Source organism: Filicampus tigris, chromosome 7 (genome assembly GCF_054856515.1).
Source record: "Filicampus tigris isolate MCC_2025a chromosome 7, RoL_Ftig_1.0, whole genome shotgun sequence".
NCBI lineage: Eukaryota > Metazoa > Chordata > Actinopteri > Syngnathiformes > Syngnathidae > Filicampus > Filicampus tigris.
The window spans coordinates 3,139,323-3,165,794 of NC_141223.1; the positions used below are offsets into that span (position 1 = coordinate 3,139,323).

The 26,472-nt window shown below is 40.7% G+C and overlaps 2 protein-coding genes across 2 annotated transcripts; both read right to left on the reverse strand.

Annotated features, from left to right (window-relative positions):
• Positions 1-2,925: 2,925 nt before the first annotated feature.
• Positions 2,926-15,774, reverse strand: barx2 (BARX homeobox 2). The gene is made up of 4 exons (XM_086035960.1): positions 15,449-15,774; positions 10,282-10,600; positions 6,057-6,141; positions 2,926-4,811 (listed from the first exon to the last, which is right to left on the reverse strand). Exons 1-4 carry the CDS (start codon positions 15,633-15,635, stop codon positions 4,503-4,505), a joined length of 900 nt encoding a protein of 299 aa, XP_085892086.1. The 5' UTR covers positions 15,636-15,774; the 3' UTR covers positions 2,926-4,502.
• A 2,270-nt stretch (positions 15,775-18,044) lies between these two features.
• rbm7 (RNA binding motif protein 7) lies at positions 18,045-21,560 on the reverse strand. The gene is made up of 5 exons (XM_086036848.1): positions 21,356-21,560; positions 20,953-21,115; positions 19,135-19,201; positions 18,935-19,028; positions 18,045-18,828 (listed from the first exon to the last, which is right to left on the reverse strand). The coding sequence occupies exons 1-5, from the start codon at positions 21,446-21,448 to the stop codon at positions 18,502-18,504; spliced, it is 744 nt and encodes a 247-aa protein (XP_085892974.1). The 5' UTR covers positions 21,449-21,560; the 3' UTR covers positions 18,045-18,501.
• Positions 21,561-26,472: the final 4,912 nt, after the last annotated feature.

Here is a 26,472-nt window from a genome sequence, read left to right on the forward strand (position 1 = left end):
GGACTAAATCTGTGCAAAATGCGTGATCTTAATGTTTTTCATTTTTGATAAAAACACTTTTCTGTGCATGTATAGAAGATCCACTATCGTAACAACAAAGAGTTTGAAGCAAACAACAAAAATAACCACATACTGTTTTTTTTTTTTACCAGTGCAAAGGGCTCTCTTACATAAAAATTCATGCACGCATTTACACAATTTTGTGTACTCAGCTGACTTCACGTGCATGTTTTTGAATGTGTGAGGCAGCCGGAGTAGAGAAAACACATCCAAGCATGGTGTGAGCATACAAGTCATAATGAGCATCATAAAGATATTTTTCAGTTTGGTGTACTCGACCCATTATTTCAATCCAATGCAGTGCAAGTAGCATATAGCAAGAGTCAAACTGAAAAGCAATATAATACAAAAGGTAACTGGTGTCAAATTCCTTTCCTTCTGCTATTAAAAGCTAGAACGTCTAAAGTATATTATACGGTATTCCTATGATGGCCAGCAGTACAAAGTGATCTCTATGTCAACCCAAAGGACAAGTCCAATATAATTTGGGTGGATTAATGACCTAATTCCCTCCAGCATACTCTACACTTAATTCAGATGAAATTGTCATAGCCAGACATGATGGTTTTATGACCAACCGAAGCCAAATTGGTGACAGCGCAGCGACACGTGTTGCGCAACATGTAACAGCCAACAGCGCTCACATGTCCTGTGCACGCATTACATGAGACGAGGCAATACCTCTGCCTGATGACTGCTACCCTGTGAAAAATAAAGACAATGGACCAGTTTGTGCGCAGCATAGAAACTATCCACCTGTGTTTACTTAGTTGAGCCCTGCTGTTGCTTCCAGTGTCAACACAGAAAGGACTTCCTCTGTCAAGAACCAGCGAGCTACGCCCACTTAGTGTGTCAAATCGGGACTAATTGCCTGCATTAAGATGACAGGTGAAGGTGCGCGATGGATGTCTCAGTGGGTGGGTGCATTTTGGGGAGGGTCGGGGCGCAGGCTTGACACCACTCCACTCCGGTGACCTGCAGGTGAACTTGGACCAAAGTAACAGGTTCTCCAATTAGGCTTGACACTGCAGGAAGTCGTTCTTACCTCGTTGTACAACAATTAGCCTAGAGGGCCTCCTGCAGAGACCTGCAAAGTGCACAACCTTGAAACCTTCCCAGCCAAGACCTTTGCCTATAGGAAATCTGAGACACAAATGTTTGCGGTTGTCGCCTGCAGTCGTCACAGATATTATAACAGTTATTTAAAAGAAAAAAAGGTGGCGCAGTAGTCATACCCAAAGTGCTTTAGCGCCGCTAGACCGCCTACCCATATTTTGGCCAATATTGACATCTCAAGGACTTTCGCAAGCATTCCAACTTTGAATGCGATCCAAATAAAAGTTTGACGTATGATCTGACAAGTGTGAAATGTCATCACACAAACAAGTCAGAATATAAGGGTATGGGCGAATGAACATTGAGGGGAAAAGAGAAAATACATGTTACAAAGGTGTGATTTCACGAAGTGCTCAATGGGCGCAGGGTAGAATGTTCAATCATACTTCGGATTTGTGTAAGCGCCGTTGTGGAAATACGCAGGTATAGGATGCACATTAAGAGTGTTTACACAAGGCGTTAAAGCGCAGCATACATCACTCAGTGCTAACCCTCATTGTTTGCTTTAGAAATCATCCATGTCCGGTATTTTGCACTAAAAATACACTTTGGAGCATTCTTTGCTTTGCATGAGGTCAGAGTGGAGCCCTCGGGCGCACTACGGGCCATCCTGTCGGTTGTACCGGATAAAGGTGATCAATGTCAAAACACGGAGTGCTTCAATGCTTTGTTCACTTGAATTTATGGCAAGGACTATGTAGCTTCAAAAGCTTTATGCGGCATGGATTGACGTGCCCCGACGTTTACTCCGCCTACTGCAGAAGCCGGAATTACTTGGATTGTCATAAAGAGTGATTGCCAACCCGGACCATTGTTCCACGGCAACATTAGTGTGATGTGAGAGATCATCATACTGTATGTACCGTGTGAAATTTTCAGAGGCAGTTAGAGAAGCCAAAAAATGTACTCAAGTAAGAGTACTCAAATACAAATGCATAAGGGCCAGTGCCACAAGTACACTTTTACTTTTACTTACAGGGAGCAGATAGAAGGCCTATATTTTCTATTTCAAGTGTGGTATATCCATTTGGAATCTGGTGAGGTCTCCTCTCAATACAAAGTCCAAAGTGCTGTCTCTACCAGTAAAGCAATTAAGCCAATCACAGCTCACCTTTTTTCTGATGTCATATTCAGTCGACAAAAGTGACAAAATGGCCGCCCTCTGTGATGGATAAAAACAGGTGGATTTCGCTGCTTAATTCATAATCCATAAAGACAATATTAATCAGAATATCAAGTTTAAACTATAGAACATATTACTGTGAAGATTCTTTGGGGGGTTGACTTTCTCTTTAAGTCAATGGGAGAATCTGAGCTGCCCAAAAAGTACGCAGCAATATGCATTTTCTGACTTAAAGTCAAAGTCAACCCACTCATATTTTTTTCAAGAATATGTTCTATGCAGGCCCACTAGTTGAAACAAGGCAATATGTTTAATATGAAATATGAGTTAAGCAGCAAAATCCAACCGTTTTTAGCCATCTCAGGGGCTAAATTTATACTTTACTACTGTCATGGCTGACAACCATTCCAGGGTCTGCCGAATGTCAGCTGGGAGAGGTTCCAGCTCACCCGTGAAAATAGATGGATAATGTTGGTATGCCGTGAAGCAAAAAAAAAAAAATAAAGACTTTGGAACAAAAACAACAACAAACAATTGAATCATTTCTGTCGCTTTAATAGAATTTCATGAGAAGGTTTGAATGTAAAAACAGAATTCAATCTATGAAAACTCAAAGCAGCCACAATAATACCGGGGAATTGAATAGGTAACCATTACGTGCATTTAAATATATAAACACACAAACCTTAAAGAAGGAAAATGAGCACAGTAAACGAGCATTATTTACATCAGAAAAATACTGCATTTTTCATATGAAACAATTGCAAATACATGTCGGATTTGTGTTCAAGCTGCAAAAATGCTCGCAAGGCAGAGGCAGAAAAACGCTTTTGAAACAAAGTCAGTTACAGGCCGTTAAAGGCAGCAAAAGCCTGCAGGCTGAAAATGTTTGCCACTTTAAATGTTGCTGTGAATCTTTGGCAAAGAGGCTGTGATTTATTTCTTTGGAGAATCTGTCTGACAGCTTAAAAGTTCCTAATGGCTTTTGAGGCAGAAAGAGGAGCCGTCCTGACACCGCAAGAGAAGTAAAACATCCCGGACGGCTGCAACACTAGACATACAAACTATTTTAATAATCCTTATTTCAAACAGCAGTTAAAAATACTGTTGTAAGTATATATATATTTATATATATATATCGATATCAAAATGACCATATATCTTATAATTTACAAATTTCTACAGTATTTGCAGGTATAATCTTGAACAAATATGCACTGTAAAGCTTTCAACAAGAACTCAAATGACAAGGTTGAAATTAACTCGAAAATATATTTGCTTCCCTCTGAAACCAACAAGGCACTGGAGCATTTGTGATTTTTTTTTTTTGTTTTTTGTTTTTGGCAGTGAAATAATGCTACATACTGTCGTTACAGCACGGTAAGGCAAATCCGAACACTTTGGCACACGCGTCATGTGAGGCAGCCCGGCGGATCAATATTGTTGACATAAATTATTTCATGTCTTGTGACTATTTAAGGCCTACTTGATAGAGGACCACACTGCATTTGTAGCCAAAGTACCATTGCATTCATTTTCGTACCATGAGTCACAATTGGGATTGGCAAAGAAACTCACGTACTTTGATATCGTCTTCACATTCTGACGTTGACCCAAAGGTCAATTTAGACTGAGCGGACGCTGTCTCTAAGGAGCACGATAAACCAGACAAATGCATAACTCACAAGTTGTGCTACGGTTTGGTTAGTATTTGAATCTGGCCAGCCCTCCGCAGCATTTTTCCTCAAAAGTACGTAAACTGCAAGTATGTATTTACACTCAGCAATAATACAGTATGTAGGCCGACACTTCTGTTTTTACTCCCATTTTTTTAGATGGCATTTTTTTTCTTCGGAGACATTGCCGCAATGCACCTCCAAAGGCCTCGTTCCACTGGGTTTGCTTTTTCTTTGTCTTTTCTGAGATGTCGCCACAGAGGGATCGAGTGCAAAGAGAAGAAAACAGAATCAGGTCAAATACAAAGGAAATAAAATGAGTCCTTTGTTGTCACAAAGAGAATTTGACATCTTTCTTGAGTTGGGAGAGAAAACAAAAGTGTTGTGTTTATATTTATTGAGTATATTTTCATCCTTGAAAATTTGTGTAGCTCCTCTGTTAGCGCAACATGTCTACAGTGTTCCTGAGGCACAATTTGTTTGCAGGCTTTGGGCCGGGGATCAGTCTTTGGGTGTGTTCTTGTAGCTTAGCTCTCTGCATGAGTCTCTGAGGGTATTAGGACGGGCATCGCCCCATCGGCACCCTCCGTCACCCTCGCTGCATTTTGACATGGTGGATCGGCGGTGGGCGCGGAGCTCAGAACTTCTGGATCCAGCTGAGGCGCCGTTTCTTCTCCGTGAGCCGGCGTGGCGTAGCCCTCTGTCTTTCTCAGCTGCTCCTCTTGCTCCTGCTTCAGCCGCCGCTCCTCTGCTTCTATTTCCTCAGTAGTGGGAATTGAGTTCTTCTTGGGTCTGCCCTTAGGCTTGGTCGGCGCCTCCTGGCCTCCTTTGAGCACCTACAAATACACACATCATCTGTGGATTGTTCTAGTAATGAATGGCCCCAGCAGTCAAAGGCAGTGAATGCGTTGTAGTCATTAAGAGAAGACATGACTGCTGGATACCCCTTTTGCACCCATTTATCTTCAGAGTCAACAATCTCACTCGTTGACCTGATCCTCTTTGACGATGTGTTTGCTCGCTTTTTTTCGTTACCATCACTCACACATCTTCGCCCTCCTTCGACCCCGCCCCCATGGGTACATCTTAATCACTTCAAGCTGTCTGCTCAACATGTGAAACATATCGGCGCTGTCATGTGAGAAACACTTATCTTCATTTTTTTTTTTTCATTTGCTTATTTCTACATGAATCATGTTTCCGCGTTACATCGCATTTAAGTGAAAAATAAAAAGGTTAAGATAAGTGTTTTCCACAGGAGAGCGACGATATGTAAAACATAGTGGAACTGCTAAACTTTCTACTATGACAACGACCATTGAATCATAAACAGAACTGGACTGGGTCGGTCAGTTGTTTGGTGCACGCAGAACTATCCGGATTGTTTTATTACTAACCCGGTTTACTCACTCTTACATTTGTGTGAGGGTTACGACTCTTAAAGAGAAAGTCAAACCAAACATTTTCTTGACAATAATATGTTCTATGTGCCTCCACTAGTCTAAACACGCATTCTGATTAATAAAGCGTTTGTGGAATATGAGTTAAGCAATAAAATCAACCCATTTTTATCCATCTCATAGGGCGGCCATTTTGTCACTTATGTCGACTGAAAATGGCATCACAGTTGCTCAGGGCTCAGGTAACAACCAATCATGGCTCAGTTTCAGAAAACAGGTGAGCCGTGATTGGTCGTTACCTGAGCCCCGAGCAAGTGTCATTTTCAGTCGGCAGTAAGTGACAAAATGGCCGCCCCCCGAGATGGCAAAAACAAGGGGATTTTGCTGCTTAACTCATATTCCTCATACAAAATATTAATCAGAATGCCATGTTTAGACTAGTGGAGATGCATAGAACATATTATTGCAAATAATTTTGGGGGGTTGACTTCCACTTTAAAATGTTCCTTTAAAAATGCATTCACCATTAAAAGCGTTTAACAATAGTTTCAGTTTTATTTACATGATTTCAAATGGGAAAATTGGATTAAAAGTGTACTTTGATTGGCGCACAGTAGTAGCACATCTAACATTTGAACACTTAACCTACAGTAAAAGCATATATAATGTCATATCACTTACCATCTTCTTCCACTTCATGCGCCTGTTTTGGTACCACGTCTTCACCTGAAGCTGTGTGAGGCCAAGGGACTGTGCCAAATCTAACCTGAAACAAAATCAAATGATCACAATTGGCGCCTTAAAAAAGCAATACAGTAATGCTCGGTTTCGAATGACTCTGTCAATAGCAGTTTCATTTAACAAGAGTCGTTTCAGGTTTGCACTCGCAGTGTTTTTAAACATCTGCACCAAGATCACTCATTTAATAAGTGGCTGCTTAGAGAAATAGTAAATGCATCCACCACATGTGCTTGGTCCATGACTAACAAGGCTACTGTCTGGCATGTAATCGGATAGCCTTTCATTCAAGAAGGGGAGAAATGAGATTTCCTCTTGTTCTACTCTGTTCAAAGTCTTTTGGAATCAGGGAATCCAAACAAGTGTGTGTGGTACTTACTGTGTCCAAGTCGAAACAAAAAAAAAGGAAAGAAGTAACGAAGATGAAACAGCTCACTTACTAAAGACTCTTTGTTTTGCAGAAACAATTGAGTGTATTTATTACTAAGTACTTCCTTTGGGGCTGTGACTAACCGTTTAGTCTTGGGTGTAACCAAACATAATTATTGCTGTTGCCATGAAGCTAATGATGATGACAGCAGAGAGATTGCATAAAATCATTATTGTTCAAAAACAAAACAATGTCTGTTTTAACATTCGGGGGCGTAGTTTTGTTGACTAGTACCCGTGCGCTCGGCGAAAAAATGGGCGCAATTTCATTTTTGTGCCGGGGCAAGTCTAGTTTGGCATTTTTGTGAATTTGGTAGGCTGCACTGCGCGATGGTTGGTGTTCCGGCAGACCGAGGGCGTTTTCTATTCCGCTCACCCGGGGCACCTGCCAATTTGTTGGTAAAAATGTAGACAAAACTTTAGACTACCTAAAACCACGTTTTACTCGTGGCGCAAGTGGTGAAACGCGATATTGGTCGATTTGATTGAGATGCATGCAAACAGATTCGGTGCTCCGCGGAGGTGTGGGCACTCTATTAACAGTTGGGTTGAAAAGAATACAATTTTGGGTCAAAAATGGACCGATCCACTACTTGAGGCAATTTGACCCAGCTAAAAAAAATAGGTAGTTTTGGACAAAACAACCCCAAAAAATTGGGCTTTTTTTGTCAAACCAACGCAAGAAGGTGGGTCAAATTGACCCAATTAGTGGATCGGTCCACTTTTGACCAGAAATTGTGTTATTTTTAACCCAACAGTTTTTGGGTGTGGTAGATGTCATCGTATTTTTTTCATAAATGTGACAATCCTGAATGATTGTAAAAATGAATTAATTTAATGGATTATACAGGACTATAATACAATACAATACAATTTTATTTGGAAGACGAAAATGGGCCACAATGTAGATGTTCAAACAAAAGTGACATTATTTCTCATCGACTCAGCACTTCGTAAAAATGCATCACGGATAGCAATGTTGAAACAGAAAAAATCTTCTCATTTTACCATCTAAATTAAGAATCAACTTCACCTGCGAGCAGGTTTTGATGGGTTTTTTTTTGTTCTGTTTTCTTTTCTCTGGTGAAGAGGAACACAATGACGACCATTTTGATGGCATTAGTATGCTTATTTTTGTCCAGGCTGTTCAGTACAATAAGTCGGAATGCATGGAAGCACAAAAAGGAAGATAAGTACACAATTTATAGTTGTAATGTTTTGATATACTGTATTGGAGCATCACACCTTTCATAAGGTTCTTAAGATGTGCTTATTCAATTTTCATATCAGTGCTGGAATGCAATATTATTGTCAAGACACAATTATGGTCCAGCCATGCGTACAGAAAAGGGGGTTTTGCTCACTGAGCTATTTTGCCAGTGGCGATATGATTTAAGAAGAACTTTTCCAACACCTGTGGCCAAGTTAAATTGAGATATTTACAGGTAATATGACATTAAGGGATTTTCCACCAATTTAGATTAGATACACCTTAATAGATTTACACATTTGTCCAAATAAATGTTCAAGCATGCATGTACGCAGGAATGTAAAGGTGTCTTTGGTACATATCCAACAATCTAATGTTAAAATATTGCCCAACTTTACATCAAGGCCCAAATACCATATAAACAACATGAAGCTCCAGATTAAAAAAAAAAAAAAAAGTGGCATAGTTTAGGTAATTTTATTGTATGAAGCTAAGTGTCTATTATATACACCTGCACGTGTTGGAAACATTTGTCGTAATTCACTTTAATACATTTGCTTGCATTGGCCACCATCCCCTTTTTTCATGAATGCGGCTGTGTTTCTTTTTTTTCCACTTCTTCTTTATTTTACCATTAAAGAGCTCCGGGGTGAAAACATTACTCTTGTCTGAACTGGAATGCTGAGGTAATACTCTGGCAGGGCCAAAATTCACATTATGCTAGACGTTCCCCACGGGACAAATAAAATTACGACGTTAACTTTTAACCATCGCTTGATAATTGCGTTTGCGGCTTTGTGAAGTTGTGTGTACGTGTATGTGTTGTACTTTGGAAATGTACCCAATGGCAGCTATCCATTTTATCAAAATGCCACACTTGAGTGATGCTTGTATGCCAATGGAAATGCTCTTGCATGAGGTTGTATATACCAACATCCACACCCCTCGCCCAGAGTCAACTGGGATAGGCTCCAGTTCATTTGTGACCATAATGATTACAAGTGCTGTAAAAAAAAAAAATGGATGAATGCAGGTAGTAAGGTAACCCAAATATTGAAATATAGAATAAATGTAGAGTATAGAAAAAATAACGGGCATTCTCATATGGTCAGTAAGAGAAACAGCCACCCCATTCAATATGTGTGAGAGGGTTGGAAGCACCAAGTAGGCAGCAATCGCGTGGTAGGCCTAATTGAAAAATGTTTTGGTCTTATCCCAATGCCAACAATCAATCTTGGCGAGCAACAGAATACATGTATAGTGTTATGTAATTGGGATACAAGGTAACTGTCTTGCGCTGAATTTACAGGGGAAAACCCCCCGCCAGATTACAAGTAGCTAGACATTTAGTAAAAATTGGGATTCATTTGCAGGATTACAATTTTAAAGTGTCAAGTTTACAAATAACACTCAGTAAACAAGTAAGAGGTAACTGTTTGGACCGTATTCAGTGAAGAATTTACAGTTTTCATCTTAATAATTCGCTGTGAAACTTGTGAGCTGCCAAGGTTATCCAGACTGAAACAAAGGAGCTAGCTGCAAGCTAGTTAGCTGGCTAGCCCCGCACACCACCAGCTGAAGTAAGTACTTCATCTCCCGTCATAAAGCACCCACAGCTTTACTAATTAAAGTATTTATTATTATTAAAGTCAAGTCAAAAATGTTCGTTACAATAAAACGTTCTATGCGGCTCCACTGGTCTAGACACGGGATTCTGATTAATATTGCGTTGGTGGAATATGAATCAAGCAGCAAAATCCATCCGTTTTTATCCGTCTCAGGGAGCGGCCATTTTGCCACTTGCTGTGGACTGAAAACAACATCATAGTTGCTCAGGGCTCTGGTAACAACCAATCATGGCTCTGTTTCAGAAAACAGGCGACCCCTGACATGGATAAAAACAGGTGAATTTTGCTGTTTAATTCATGCATCCATCCATTATCGATACCGCTTATCCTCACGAGGGGAGCCTATCCCAGCTGTCTTCGGGCAGTAGGCGGGGGACACCCTGAATTGGTTGCCAGCCAATCACAGTGTTCGATTCATATTCCACTAAAGTAAATTCAGCAGAAAAGGGATAGTAGCTAAAACTGTTATTGTTGGTAATCATGAACATTTTTAGTCTGTAAAATATAAAGTAGAGTTTCTGTAAAGGTGATAAAAATGTTTCCACATTCCTTCCGGAAATATTCTGGCGACCCAGCTGCCAGATTTTGGTTTGTAAAATTTACTTTTTTTTGTTTTTTACAGTGTGCCATAACATTCATGCTAATTTCCGTTAGCCTCTCTATGGGTTTTCTCGTTGTCTGTTACCTTTGTAAGATAGCAGACTTATGTTAGATGAAATTATGTAGTCGGGTTGAGGATTCCGGTGTTTAAATATAAAATGATTAATTTGTATTTGTTTATGTATTTTGACTTCATCTAGGAGCTGCTTGAACAGCTTGAAGCAAGCACGCTTTACTTTTTGTTTGGAGAAGTGTACAAGTGAGAGAGTGAGAATGGGCTGTCCTTATCAACTACACCGACCTGTCAGGTGTGGACAGGTACTTCTGCTTCTGAAACTTCTTCTCGAGGCCCATCAGCTGCATCTCCGTGAAGATGGTGCGGCTGCGACGGGGCTTCTTCAGGCGAGGGGTGCCGCGCTCTGTCTCGGAGTCGCTGCTAATGCTGAGGGGCGTTTGGCTGGGCGACGGCTCGGAGCCTCGGCCGTGCTGCGGCGACAGCAGGGGGAGGCGGGGTGGCACTCCAACCGGGGATGAAGGTGTGTGCGTTAGGTGGCCTGGGTGGTTTGGAGGCTGCCGTGTGATGACTGAGAGGAGTGGGTAGGCACGTAGTGAAGAGGAGCCTGAAACATCACGTACAAACATAGCATGTAAGTCACATATACAATGTAATAAACACGGGAGCAACAGATGAGAGCAGGTCACTGTAAGTTTAAAGGAACCTTTTATGCTGTTATCGACCGCGCGTAATTGCTCAATTATTAATTGCCCTGCGTTTTCTATGAAAAGTGTTTTACTCTTGACCTCGCTCTAGTAAAGGGCACTGACCCCGATGACGCAGTCTTGTGTTTTACACCACTCTCCTCGACCCTTCACATGAATGATTATTTCGCAGAGGACGTTAAATATGATCAGATGACATGTTGGATGATGTACACGCACACACTGAATCAGCTGTTAAAAAAAAGAAAAGAAAAAAAAACGTCAAAAATCGCAATAAACTCAATTGTACCTCTCCTGTGATCTCTCACTCTTGCATGCAGTCATGCATGTGCACGCATAGTCGAATTTGCCCTCTATCAGAGCACACACAAAGCAGCGAGACGCCAGAATCAATAAAAAGTAACACTTGTCTGGAGCCAGTGGGAGAGAAGGGAAGAGGGTGAGCAAGAGGTTTAGTTGATTGAATGGTCAATGAAAGTCAATGTCACACCGTATCTGCCAGAAACATCTTTACAGCCTCTTGAACAACACAATAGCAGTCGTCCCGGAAGTAAAATGAAACTTTGTGACTGTTGACAGCGGTACTGGCGGCTCAGGTGAGCATTTCTGTATCTGAGTTTTGCTGACAAGAGGTGGGCATTTCACAAAATTTTGCTGGTCCGTCATTCGTCATCCGTCAGCGGCCAGGGTACTCGTCCATCATTTGTTAGTCCGTCCTTTTTTGTGACAAACTGAATTGTAATCATCAGTCCGTCAGCTAGTCCGTCAGAAGGCGGTCCCCCTAAAACCTCAGAAAAATGGGCGTCTGTCAGTGATGGGACGTCGCGGTTAATGACGAAGACACTGACGGATTAAAACCCACTTCTGTCATTAGTCAGCCCGTCATTTTTAAAAGGTGTCCCATCATTCGTCACTTGTCAGCAAAACAGGCAACCGTCAGTGACGGACTGACAGACCGGTCCGTCATTCTGACGGAGTGCCCACCCAATTGTGATGGAAAGCCCAAGCGAATATAAATAAATGGATGGATTATATGGGTGGATTGTATTCACACAAAAAAATCCGATGACAAACGGGGGCACTTAAGGAGGAATGAGCAGGACTTGTCTTGCGTTGTAGTAAGACCTATAAAAGATGCTTACAGACTGTATAACGCCGAGCAAACCGTGCATTCTCCGTATAAGCACATCCACCGTATGGGCACACCTGCTTGCTCTCTACACACAGACACATACAGACATAGATGCACGCAGAAACACGAAGAGACAGTACCTGCAACTGACGATGACATCATGTTAAGATGCTGAGGTCATACTAATCCTCCAACATGAGATTGCTGCCGTTATAACAGGCCTGGACAAGATCTTTTTTTTTTTTGGTATTTGTGTACACAGCTACTACTTACATTTGATCACAATGTGTTTCTCACTATGAATCACCTCCGCTGACACTTACGATATCACGTAAAAAAAAACAAAAAACATACGAGTTGTATTGCTACTGAGGCTGTTGAACGGCACAAGGGGGGATTAGATTCGGGGCCGGGGGGGTTGCGGAGAATGAGAAGACATCTTGTCAGCAAAGAGCTGAGAAGAGAAGGAGCAAAAGAGGAGAATGTTATCGTCACTGGTGACTTTCCACTGACAGCATGAGCTCGCATCTGACACGCTGTTGACAAGCGCCACGTCCTGTCAATAGGCTACAAATAAACTGTTTAAGGAACTGCAAAGAGCACCAGTGCAACAGATACGCTTGATAATCAAGGTCGCTATGTAAGAAATGCTTACGGTAACCATTACGGCTAAGAATAGATCAAGACGTTCAATTTCCTTTTATTACAGATACTATCAACAACATTTCCTCCATTGGAAATGTACATACTTGTCAAGTGACTGTTCTTACAAGAATTGAGAAGGGAAGCAGACAAAAAGCACTCTGTTATATTTTGAGCTTGAATATTTTCCAGCAGTACACTTGAAGTGCAAATATATGCGTGTTGGACTGTGCCCAAAAAGAATTTCGGCTCGTCATATAGCGTTCAAACAACCATCCAGAATATTGACGAAAAAGCATGTATCGACAAAATGTTGTCAGTTTTTTTTACTTTGATCAAGAAAAAAAAAATTGGGGTGGGGGGAGGGAGGAATTTAAAAAAAAACACACACACGTGTATATATATATATATGTATAAGTGTTTTTTGGTGGTGATAAAAAGTAGTATTTGTATATAATCAAACCATGAGCTATTAACAATTTATTATTGTTAAAATATTTTGGCAGGGATTGAATAAATATTCAGTATACCATCTTTATCTTTCTTTAATCCACAAATGCAATTAAAGTCAATTTTGTTGTTTAATTTATTTCTTATTTTTCGTACGGAGGGATATTAAAGAAAAACTCGTAATGCAGCATGTATCTCTAAATTGTTGACCTTTTGTACAAGATCCTATTAAATACTTTTGAGAACAGGCTAGCATTTAATATATCTTTATTATTTTATTGTCCACGGTATACCATCAATACTTATTACACCAATTTTATCATGTAGAAAAGGGTTGGGGTTTTTTTTTGTTACTGTATATGGTGAAGCATCATTTGTTTACATTTTGTGTCATTGTTCAGTGCCGTTTTCTGCATGAATTAAAATATTTTCTGAACTATTTTGTTGAAACTATTCTAATGGGCATGGAAGTCATGCTCCATAAAATGCATGAAATTGTGGCATTAAAATGTGAATATAATCCTACGAGTGTTTCTCTTAATGTATTAATTTAATTATTTTGTTCCTTGAAATGCAGCTGATTGAAATCACGCTTTATTTGAAGAGCGTAAATCTATGTAAGAAAAAACATCAATCATTAAGTCACTTTAAAACACTATATAGCTCTCGAGTTATTTATGGTAGTTGGTTATGTGGAAATGTTGTGCTGATCAAAGTTAATCTCAACTGAAAAGTGGCGAATACGTGTGTGTGCACATACTTGTCTGTATGTGTTGACATGGGTGTAATCAAGCCTAACAAGGCAGCATTATGCTTAATGGGAAGCTTTATTGTCTGACACAGATTTAGGCTTTAAGACGGGATGAAAACTCTCTTGTTGGCTTGGATTTCACTTTGAGCCTGTACAAAAACCAGCGCATGAACGCAAGCACAAACACACTTTTCTTGTTTTGATGGGATTTTTCACCATGCTGACAGGTGAGATTAGGTCACAGTGGATGTTCAACTGAAAGCTCCGCCCTAAGTCTCCCATAAAAAATAAAGGGAGCTGCCATTATGTTGTTTTGCTTTTTAAAATGCATTTACTAATCCATATGTCATTTATGTGCAAAATAATAATATGTGATTGAGGAACTGGCAAGGGAACAGACAAGCAACCCAAAAGCAACAGTTGGTTCTCAGCTCTCAACTGTCGGGTTCTTCTGACACCTATGTCCTTTAGCGGCATCTGCTGGCAGTAGGTGGTCACGACATCCATCAAGTCCTCAAATTCAGTGCAAACTTTCACTGCTGAGGCCCACGTCCGCCTGATAGCTTCTATATCAAGCCCCAAAGGCAATAGATGTTGGAGAATATAGTGTGTCTCTCACCCCCGCAGCCCCGAATAAGTGAGCACCGTGTTCCAGTGCCCCGAAGCAGGTTACTCTATCCATGCGAGCCGTGTAGTGCCAGGCTGCCAGCCATAATGCCCTTCCGTATACATCATATCAGGGATGGGGGGATCACTCCTCCTATTTTTGTATCCCCCACCGCCACCACCACCCATCCCCACCAGCACTGGCATCATCAAGTTGCACTGGTTATTATTGCAGACTTTAGAGCAATTAGCTTTAATGGTTGGTGGAACAGGCAGTAGTAGCCTTTGACTGCATGGAAGCTATTTAGAATACCACAGTTAATGAGTTGGTCTTGACATGTCTATCCATCTATTTCTCTATCCATCTATTTCTCTATCCATCTATCTATCTATCTATCTATCTATCTATCTATCTATCTATCTATCTATCTATCTATCTATCTATCTATCTATCTATCTATCTATCTATCTATCTATGCACATTTCTAATATGCAATACAGTGTTATGATCACTCCAGCTTGTATTGCCTTTTTGCGACTATTTTTGCGCGTTTATAATTCACGATTTTTAAAAACACGGCCGTTTTCATTCAAGTATAATATCATATACCTGCAAGAGGTTTCATTGAAAGGTAAAATGTCATTTAAAACTTGCATAGAAATCGTAGCTCAGTTAGATGCTCTGAGATATCATTCCTAAGCATAACTTCAATAACTTTCGCGAATAATTAACAAATCATCAGACGCCCCCCGGAGCACAAAGGATGTTCATACGGAACACTTAACTGCACGGCGTGATTTATGACCTCCCGAGGTGGGTCTATATGACAGTGATGTGGAACTCATTGGAGCACTGATATTATATACAATGAAATAATAATTGGGTTTAATTAACGAACTATAACAAAAACAATAATTATTAGTCTGCACGGTGGTTAAAATGCTTAATTGCAACAATCTTTATTTTTTTAATCTGCCAAATTTGTATGACACACGTCACTTTTTACATGAATCAGCGTTTGCCAAGAGGACATTAAAATATAGTAAATATTAAGATGGCCTGTCGTGCGTAAAAGCGTGCGTAAACGTTGCCACGCGCTGAATTGGGCTACCTCTTTGGAGTTTTCTATGAATGAATCAAGTGAGCGCAATGCCTATTTCTCTTACCCGAACAAGAGTGAAGAGGCTTCGGTCGGACGATGAGCGACGGGCACACGGAGTAGAGGGAAAACTTCTCAAAATAATCACAAGCCTCCTTGGAGAGGATCTCGTCGATCATGAAGGTCTTGTAGCGTCGCCTGGCAGCCTTCAGCTGGCCGGGGGAGGAGAGCCTCACCTCGGCTTGACAGTGCATGCTGGCTCCCTGTGTGTGAAGGCTCGAAACAAGTGCAGGAAGACTTTGAGGCAGGGCGGGCGAGAAGTCGGAGCACTACACCACTAAGGCTGCTACTCGCATTTTGCGTTGAGAAGATATGTTGGAGATGAGCTGACTGAGAGCCTCACTTACATCCACTTCTATATAAACGTACACAGATCTTTCCCCCTCTCTCTCTCTCTCGCTCTCTCTCTCTTTCTCTCTCTCTTTCTTTCGCGAGGTCTCTCTGTCATGCTTCCTCCATCTGTTTCCGCCCTCCTCTGATGGACTGTCGCGATCGAAAGCAATAGCGGACGACGAGCTCCATTCATTTCAATCGGTCCTTTATTTTATTTTATTTTTTTTCGTTTTTATTTTGCAGCATTGAAATGAAAACATGCGAACCCATATGAACTTGTTTAGTGTCAATTCTAATTGGATTTAGTATGCAATTAACACAATTTTACAAGGATGTTGTGCCCATTTGCACAATGATGAAGATAAATAAAAGAAATTCTGCCGTGACCAAGTGCTCAGCGATTCGTTGACTCTGCTATAAAAATAAAACAAAAACAAATGTTTGCAATTGCGGTTTTAAGTGCTAACCAGGGCGTTTTTGATATTTATTGGTATGAATCAAAGCTGATCAGCATAATTATTTTTCGTAACGTTATAGGGCAAATTTGCGATTTTCTACAGTGAAAACGTCTTATTAAAATCATTCATTATTCAACATTCTCACAATAGCCTAATAATTTTAATACGCGTTTAAATCTATTAATTTAAATTACATTCAGTTATGGCAATTGTGTTTTAACGATTACTAAAACGGAACGATAAAATAAATATATGGAGGAAACAGGCTTAGTTCCGATCTTTTCGGATGGAAAGTGGTTCAGCCAGCTTTAAGGATCATAAAGCGGCTTATGTTAATTCATTTTCATAGATTTGTCTTCAGCCAAAGTTGTCTGACATTTACATGCAGGTTTTCAGTTAATAATGATAAAGCAATGTGCACAATGTATTGTGACTGAACAGTGTTTCTCATTTTAAGTAAATAAGTCAAATGAATGCATGGTACCTTTCCGTTCTGCATAGGTAACGAGAAAGACAAGAAATTGGAGCTACCCTATAGAAAAAAAAAACTGCTGCAGCTGTGCACACTGCAGTCATAATATTGACTCGGTGGTCACTTCATTAGGGACACCTGCGAAATGTAAGGAGATATACACACACACACACGAAAAAACACTATTAAATTACAAAAAAAAAAAAAACACATCTAAATAATTTTCATGTGACAGACTCATTAGGAAGTTTATACCTCTGTATTGGACCTCAATAGACTAGTGTACAGGTGTACCTAATAGTACGCCCAGCAAATGTGAAATAATTCAAGTTATTTAGGTACACCAGCACAACACCATACAAAAATAAAATAAAAATTAAAAAAACCTCTCACAATCTTATTTAGTTATAGTTTAGCTTAGTTTAATTGGACCTCTTTGTGTAGGTGCATCTGATTTTATTACCTGCAAATAGTCATGTAGCTATCAAGTAGCAAAGAGCATTCGGCTACCAGGAAGTACCATCATAACATACGAACGTACTTTAATGGAGGCTGGTCATTGAGGCTTGGGGGTGTGATGTTGTTCATTGGGGTGTGGTGGAGTTTAAGTGGATCCAGTAGCTAGCAAGCTGCCTAATCTGGCTGCTTCGGAGCAGGAGACGCCAGCCAGATCAAGCAATTAAAGCAGTAATACCACCACATGTGTCCCAGTAATAATAATGAAGGCCTTCCGCCTGACGCCCTGCAGAGGATAGAATTGATTAGAGCACACACGAGGGTGTAAATGCACCTTTAGTGCCACATGAGGTTGACGCTTCAATTGTTCCTGGCGGCTTTAAGCACTTTCGGAAGGCGAGATTATGACCTCGGCGTTGGTTGTTATGGGATGTGATCATCACTTTTGTTGCCGGGACACCTGGGCAGGGATTCGAAGAGAACGATAGCAACATGAGATGAGGCGGATCAAAGCGGTTCCTATTCCAGGAGGATTGTCCCAGAATAGCTGGTCTGCGTCCACGTTGGGGTTACGAGAAACACCTCCGTCTAATTGCACGTGTCGGGAGTGAACAGAGTGGGTGACAAATCCGCGTCGAGGCTTGAAAACATCCTAAATAGAAAGGTGACATGTAGTAGCTGATCATGTGGCTGGGATACGTTTACCGTGGTAATTGGCTTCATTGAAAGGATATGCGTGGCGCCACCTGTAGATTACTTCCTAACCCGCTGCACAAGCATATTAGTTACACAGTGGGCCATTTATAGGCGCACATAAAGCCACGCGCTCCACGCAGCCTCACAGCGTACAATAGTTTGCGCAGTGATGAAAGAGGACACACATGTTAAGCCAAACTGTTTATAATCATCAAGGCTTTAAAACATCACCAGTTTGTCTTACAAAATCAAGATTTAAAAAAATAAAAAAAGGAACATTTTTAGTGAGCTCAACACTGTAGAAGTGGTGCTGGTGGAATACAGATTTTTTGCAAATTACCTGAACATTGTACAACTACTTAGCACCATGATTACTTTTTTTGTTACATAATACAAAGGGGCCAAAAGGCCAAGACATGTCCTTTTCTGTCAACTTAAACAAGAATCACATTTCTGTCAGTGGCCAGATGTGGTCTACGAGATGGGCCACTTGATACGTAGAAATTTAAAAACATTATAAAAGTAAAAGAAAACAAAAACAGGGTTAAGATACTAAATCTTTTCGGTTCATGTACAAATCAACCTGAGTATATACACTCGAAAGATATCGTCCACGTGATCATAAATGAGTCTCTTTCCTTCTCATCAGTAGCGTCTCCACCTACTATCTTGGTAACCGCGGTTACCGCTCCTGTCGTCACGGTGCCTGCTGCCGCCCCGGCCGTCATGGTGACCCCAGGCGTTCTGCTGGTGATAGTTGTTCCTGTGGTGGTGCTGCTGCCTGTGGGCGTCGTCATCGTAGCGCTGGTTCCCTCTGCAGCTGTTAGTCTGGGACGAGTGGGTTTGGTAGGGGGCGCTGTCAAACTGCCTCAAGCTGCCTGCACCCCCTGCAGACTGATGCCTCGGCATCTTGGAGAAGTTGTTGGCCAACTGCTGAAGCTGCTGCATCTGTTGCTGACACATCATGTTCATCTTGGAACGGAGAAGAAGAATTAACACATCTCCTATTGGATGGCGACATGGACAAATACAGGCGGAACTTTCATCTTTATGGAGTCTGGAAAATAAGAGGGTTTACCATGGCATGCTTCTGCAGACTATCTGGGGATGAAAAGGACCTCTGCATTAGAGCTGGTGGAGTGTACGGAGGAGACGTGAACTGCGGCGGCATCCTGGAAGAGCAAAATGATCATATATTTATCCGCTCATCAAGCACACAAAAGCGACATGAACCCGTGGCGGCGGCTTGATCTTAAAGCACTTCAAGGATGGCCTTACCTCAGTCCGTGGGGATCAGGTGCACTGGAAGGACTCGAGCTCCCAGGACTGTTGCTGTGGGTGCTGCCTGAAATGGTGTCGAAAAAAAAAAAGTCCATGCGGGACAGTTATAATCTGGGGTTTACGTCACCACGTCAAAACGTTGCCCGGGCATGTTATATATGGTTACAAAACTGAGTTTCCGGAGATTTCAATGATGCCCAACATTATAAGACACAATCAGATCTGCAGGCTCAGCGAGCATTTAAGTCAAACGCTCGCAAACACACACAAAATACACGACCCACAATTTCAGCCTCATAAATGTCCAAGATAATGTCATAATCCATCAAAAACGATCCCGTTATGTCGACAAGGGTCCAGTAAACGTATTCCAGTAATATACTTAGTCCACACCAAGCCTTACATCCATAAAGCCACAGTATTAGCAGCTGCAACCGTTAGATATGACTAAGGCATGCAATGTATCAAAACATAGGTCTTTTTTCTTTGTCACCAGTTCAACAACAACCAATGAACAATTTGTGCGTAAATAGTACCACCCCTCCATATCGATGACTCGTCATCTGTGCCAGTCACAACCAAGCTTGCTAAGCTTTCTGGTGATTTACGCATTGAACAGCCAATGAAATTCTGAACAAAAAACTTATTCGGTTGCCCTGAACGACAAAAAACAATGTGTGTAACTTGCGTCACCCACACTTTCAAAGCCGCCAGCAGTGTGTAAGAGCACACGTGCGTAAGAGCACACATCACACAGTGTCTTTTTTTCCGATGTTCAAATATGGCAAAACAGATTTCAAAAACAAGACACACAGTAGACAGGCAATCGGGGAAGTGAGGTGCAGTGAGTGCAGTGAGTGCAGTGAGGCAAGTACAGTAATGTGGCACTCTGCTTTATGCCCAGTAGGGAATGCTACAATGACTGGCATGTCGCCAACAATTTATAAGTGTTGTTAATAAGTTTTGTATATAAATAATGATTAGTTTGTGCTTGTTTGGTTGTGTTTTGATTATACAAAAAGTAATTGGACTTTACACCAAAATACTCATTCGTACTCGATCTATGCACAACTGTTTGTTTATAGAAAATGTGTGTTTATCCTCTTTCAGTAATATTTGGAATGAATCTGGACGTGGGAAAAAATAGACCCAAGTTTTACTTTTCATTAGAATTCATGATAATTTTTTTATGTTGAAGCATTCCAGAATAGCAGCCTTTTCCCCTAAGTATGTGACCATGGTTGCATACTTGCAAAGGATCACCCAAATAGCATACTTTTGGTTCGCCTGGACCTTTTGGTTCTCCTTGAGAAAACTTGTGTAAAATGTTCATTTTCTGTGTAAAATGTTCATTTTCTTTAACATTATTGTCAAACTTGAAAAGGAAGTGGGGAAGCCTTCGAGCTGTGATTGTGTTATCCAGTCCACCACACAACATTAATTTTCCAGGCAGATTTTTTGGGGGGAAAAACATTTGGGCGAAAATCCGCCTTGTTTTGTGTATTCAAACGTCCATAATTCAGTGCCATTAGCACTTTAACATATTCTGACAGTTGAGGAGGAAATTTCAGTGTTATCGTCAAAAAGAGACCAAAACTATGTTAATATTCTAAATGGTTCAAGTACAGCTTCAAATTTACTTTGCGTTCAGGTAAAAATGACCATAAAAATCACCTTGGGTTCACCTGTTTGGCTGGCTGATCTACGTAATGCCCCGAAAGCATATTGAAATTTATTATTATCTGCGGTGGGGTAATGAATATTGCATAAATTACGTATGGAAAAACAACCGGCATTTGCGCAAACTTAACATACCTGATCGGAATTGCACATGGATCGTTCTACCAAACAGCAACGTTCCGTCTAGGAGCTGCATGGCATACGGCACCGACTCCTCGTGTTTGTACACGGCAAAACCAAACGTTTTCTGTTTGCCATCGCCGTCTTTTGGAATTTTGGTTTTGATGAGAGGTCCTGCCTGCTGAGAGAGTTTTGTTAATGTCGTGGCTAAATAGCCAATGCTAGCATGTTTTGCTAACGTAGTTTAAATTAAACATGTTCTTTTTGTTTGCTCATAGCGTAGACTTTCAATCTGACTTTGGAAGCGAACTACGTTTACCGCGAGGGTATTTAGCGTTAGCGAAGATCTCTTTCGAACGACGGGGTGGTGCTACCAGCTAGCACACGCAACCGATCAGATCTTGCAAGAAAACATCACCTGTAAGAATAGCTCGAATAAAAGCTCCTCCGTCACTCGTGAATCCAAATTCCTAATAAAAAGCGTCCGGTCAGCTTCGTCTTCGATACCCATTGTTATGTGTCAAGTCTGTCTCGTCCTCAGGAGATGCTAACAAACGCTAGCTTATCAAAAGCTTTGATTAAAAACAAAACTAGGCCCGTGACGTCATATTTAATGACGCAGTTTGGCAGAATCTTTCTCGGTTGAAGATAGAAGGATCTATTTTTTTGAATGTGTGCGCACTACTGCCACCTGTGGTCCGGATGACGACTGGAATCTTTGACACAAACGCCGCATTAAAAATATATTGCCAATTGTTTATGATTACCGGTAAATAAGTAGGTTATGTAAAACGCATGAATGAATGAACGAATGAAGTTTTGGACAACATTATGACCGTATACAAATAAATACCACATTTAAAAAAACAAATGGGGCGTGCAAACAGCCCTGCACGGTTGCGCCTCTTGAGCTCGTTTGCGGGGTTTGTTTCTTTCTCAAGGGCACCTCGATAGTAGACAATTAGCCTGGAAAGCCAAACCCACTTTCTTTCTGCACGAAAGAAATGGCTGCACGAAATCAATCGCTATCTGGTACAGCGTTGAGTCTGGATGTTTAGGCTGGTAGTAGAGTAGCATCGTTATAATATTTAGTTGCCTACTTTTGAACCATGATATATTGAAGATGTCCCATACTTGTGTTTTAATTACAGCGTTCGATAAAATAAATAAATAAAACACACCACATTTTACATGCCCACTATTCCTGCTCCTCTTAGAATATTCATTTCCAATTATTTTGGCTTCTTGGCTGTTGCGGACAGATAAGTCTCCCCCCGGCTTTTTAAACACGGTGGCTGATTTTGTCAGAGGCTCAAGTGCCTGGAACCAAATGCTCCTGGCATCACTTATAGTGGAGGTCACCCAAGTGGCATGAGAGGCTTAGCTTCTTCCACCATAATTAGATGGGTTTTGGTGTCCTCTCAACGTATTATTTTTAATCCTTTCAAAGTGTATTGATTTTCTTCTTCACGCTTCGGGGACTGCACTGATGGCATGATGAAGCTCAAGTAAGAGAGATAGTGGTTGTAAATGGATTCCATTTTTAACAATTTAAACTTAATTGATGAATTATCCAAGTTGGCTGCAATCTGGTGCCTTATTGATTTGATATACTTGAAGCCTCTGCGACAAATTTGACTTGCTGAATGATGTTTTCGCCATCCGGTTGTAATTAAATTGCAATTAAATACAACTTGTTGAGAAACTGCTGCTGCTGATTTTTTTTTTTTTTTATGCATCCTTTATTCACCCAGTTAGGAAAGTTCAGGGAAAACTTACTAACACTGCATTTGATATGATAATTTCTCTTAAAATATTGAAACTGCGTGGGTGCAGAAGAATCTGTTAAAAATGCTTAAAAAGCACAACACACTCATGAAAACTACTGCAATATGTTGTTGATCTGTACATTATGTACATTAACAGAAGCCGGTACAACTCGCTGATGCATTAACAGCACAATTCTGTGGTGAATTTGAATTTCATTTCAGATATGGACTACAGTGCTTCTGAGTAAATTTGTTTCATGCAGCGTATTTTACAGACAAAACTAAGGCATAAACGTAAGTGCAGTAAAACAGTAGATGGCAGCATTGATCCAATTATATTTTTGACAGCATGTGTGGCCTTATAGGGTGACAAACAGTTGCTATGCACAGAGGGAAGATGATTTTTTTCAATGATAACATAATAAATAATAATACATTTCTAGTTAAATTTAGAGGTAGGCCTATACTATACTATTACTACTAGTACTAATGATAATATTATACAGCCATGGCCTGGTTTCCAATGACAGGGCACATACGGTAGACAAACAACCAATCACACTCACATTCATACTTTTGGACAACTTACCTAACATGTTTTTGAAATGTGCAAGTAAGTGGAGGAGTATCCGGAGACCATCCACGCAAGCACAGGGAGAACAAGTAAGGTAACGTCCAATCGATTGTTTGTTACTGAACCCTTAGTAACTGTGATGTCATTTTCAGTCGACAGCAAGTGACAAAATGGCCGCCCCTCGAGATGGACAAAAATGGGTGAATTTTATTGCTTAACAGATATTCCACAAATGCAATATTAATCAGAATGCCGTGTTTAGATTAGTGGGCCTGCATAGAACATATTCTTGTAAAGAAATGTTTTGGTTGATTTCCCCTTAATCAGTGGAAACAAGCGTTGGTCAAGCAGAACAACATTGTACTGATTGATAGCATTCATAGAGACACAATGGAGCTTAATTTATAACAGTGGCGTACCTTTTAGCATCATTAAAACATAAGCACATTTATTTCTGTTTTCAAGACCTAATTCATGTATGCTTCTGATTTAAATGTAGCCTCATATTTTAATTAATAGCAAAAGAGAACCCTGATTAAAAAAAATGGGGCCATTGCTCAAGGGCGAGGCAGTGGTCTTTCACTTGACATCAAAGGAGGAAAGCCTAGAAATAGGTCCATGTCAGATCTGTGTGTGTAATCCCATGACTTCACATTACAGCTAATGTAAATTTATACTCGCAGGCACACACAACACAAGCACGCGCACGCATGCGCAAAAATATACACGCACACAGACACACGCACACACTGAGCAATTCCACTTCTGACCTCTGCCCTGGAGCAATTGGTGAGCCTGTGAAATGATTGACTGGTGGCCAGACACTTCCTTCTCCTTGACCGACACCCACCCTTGCTGGTGGCCATCTACATCAACCCTGACATCACTGTACTTCCTTTCTGTTAATTTATGTAACATGGGGGGTGATTTGGAACCATTAGATCAGGGGTGAGCAACTCGCAAGCCTGCATATTTTAGATGTTGCCCTCCTCCAACACTCATTATCAGGCTTCTGCAGAAGCCTGATAATGATCCTGATCATTTGAATCAGGTGTGTTGGAGGAGGGAGACGTCTAAAACATGCTGGATAGAGCCTCTCGAGAACTGGACACCCCTGCGTTAAATCTATGTAAATATTTGTTGGATTCACTTTTAACTAAGCTTTGTGTGAATTCTACATCGTGTAGAATTTAGTGCCATCTAGTGGTGAACTAATAGAATGCAGCAACCTAAGTTTGAAGCATTTTGAGGCACATGCACTACGGTGAGACCACACATTGCAATCCTTGCACCGGCCCCGTGGGATAATGTAACAATGATTCAGAGGGTTTGATGCCCGCTGTTCACATATTTATGAATGCAATATGTAACGTTAGATCCGTTCCTGCGCCGGCGCTTAGACGTGCTCTGAGCAGGCGTTATAGGTTTAGAGGTTGCCATGGATTGTTCATTATTAATTATTTCAGACCGTTTCAAGCTCTCTTTTGAATCCTGTTATGAATCCCGTAAAAAATAGAAATCCCTTTATAACTATTTCTCCACTTTTGAGTGTAGGACTGAATGGGAAAGTTACGGTCTGTCATCCTACTGCATTGTAGATGTGTGATGAAGGATCTCGCTCTCATTCGCTCTCTCTCTCTCGCACGCACACACAGAAAAGAGTTGATCACTGGCAACATGCCACCAAAATTCAGCACTGTGCCACAATAACGGATGCCAGATATTTGTAGGGATTGTCCATGCGGCTGTATGGTCCACTCGTGTGTGCTTGTTATCGCGATATAAAGGCAGCGTGTTGCCGCTACTTTGACAGATAGAATTCTTTGTATTCTCATTTCCAGCGCCGCTCTCCTGTCTTGCATCGTTTTCCATTCTACGCACATTAAAGGGAGAAATCTGCTACAGTGCTGCAGTGCTGAGCAGCAGTGTCCAAAAGAGAGACAGGGAGGCGTGCCTGGCATCGTTCCCCACACAACAGAAGAAAAAAAGACAGTGTCAGCATCCTAATCTAGGTTTGCTCTTATGAGTTGGCTATTCCCACATTCTCCACTCTGCATGCATGGTGACAAATATTAACGTAAGGGGAGTGAGCGTTGCAATAAAAGTGTCTCCATGACACCACTTGGCGTAATACCTTGACCCCTTCAAGTGCCTCGAGAAGTGGGATGTCAGCAAATTTCAGATGACCATGCTCATCCTGATTCATTCCTGGTAAGGAACGTAAATTGTTTCAGGGCGATGGAAAGGAAATGAGACTTCCTGAGAACTAATTAGGAGAGAGTTGAACACAGTATGATGCTCATCTCATCACAATCTCTTATTGAATGCCCTTTCTCCAACTCTTTTCTTTATTGACTGCCCTCTTTCTCGTGGCTGTTTTTTAAACAGCCCAAACACCTCCAGAGAAGATAATGAGCTCTGTCAAAACCTTGCCATTTTCCAGCCAGAAGGAAATATGCATTGTTTCCACACACCCCCCCCCCCCTCCTCACTTTGTTATAATCAACAGTGGATTGTCCCATATTCTGACTGCCGAGCAGAACAGGCCCGCAGAGACGGTAGAGACTGCCGCTCATAACCTATAACTCAGAGCTCAACCCCAGAAGAAGAACACGCTTCCCTTTGAAGCTTTTCATCACTATGTTAATCAGCTGATCACAGGATGTTGTGCCAATTCCTCCAAATGCTAATATTAGCTTCACATGCAAAGTCTCGATATTAGAAACCCTCTCTAACTTGCGTCTACAGTTCAGGCTTACAATCTAATCACTTTCAACAAAAAACATGAGATTTATGTGTATATATATATATATATATATATATATATATATATATATATATATATATATATATATATATATATATATATATATATATATATATATATATACATATATATATATATATATATATACACATATATATATATACATATATATATATATATATATATATATATTATAACAGACATGAATAGATTTCTCATAAAATATCACGCTAATTTGGACATACAGTTTGATGCAGCATTTGTAATTTTTCAGCTGTGGAAAACATTTATCTGTGAACATTCATCGGTGAAAGATACATCTTTTAGATGTGCAGATGATCATATATAAGGATCCATGAAATAAGGACATTGAGTAAAAAAATCCCCAAAATGTCCAAACATTTAATCTCAAGTAACTACAATGA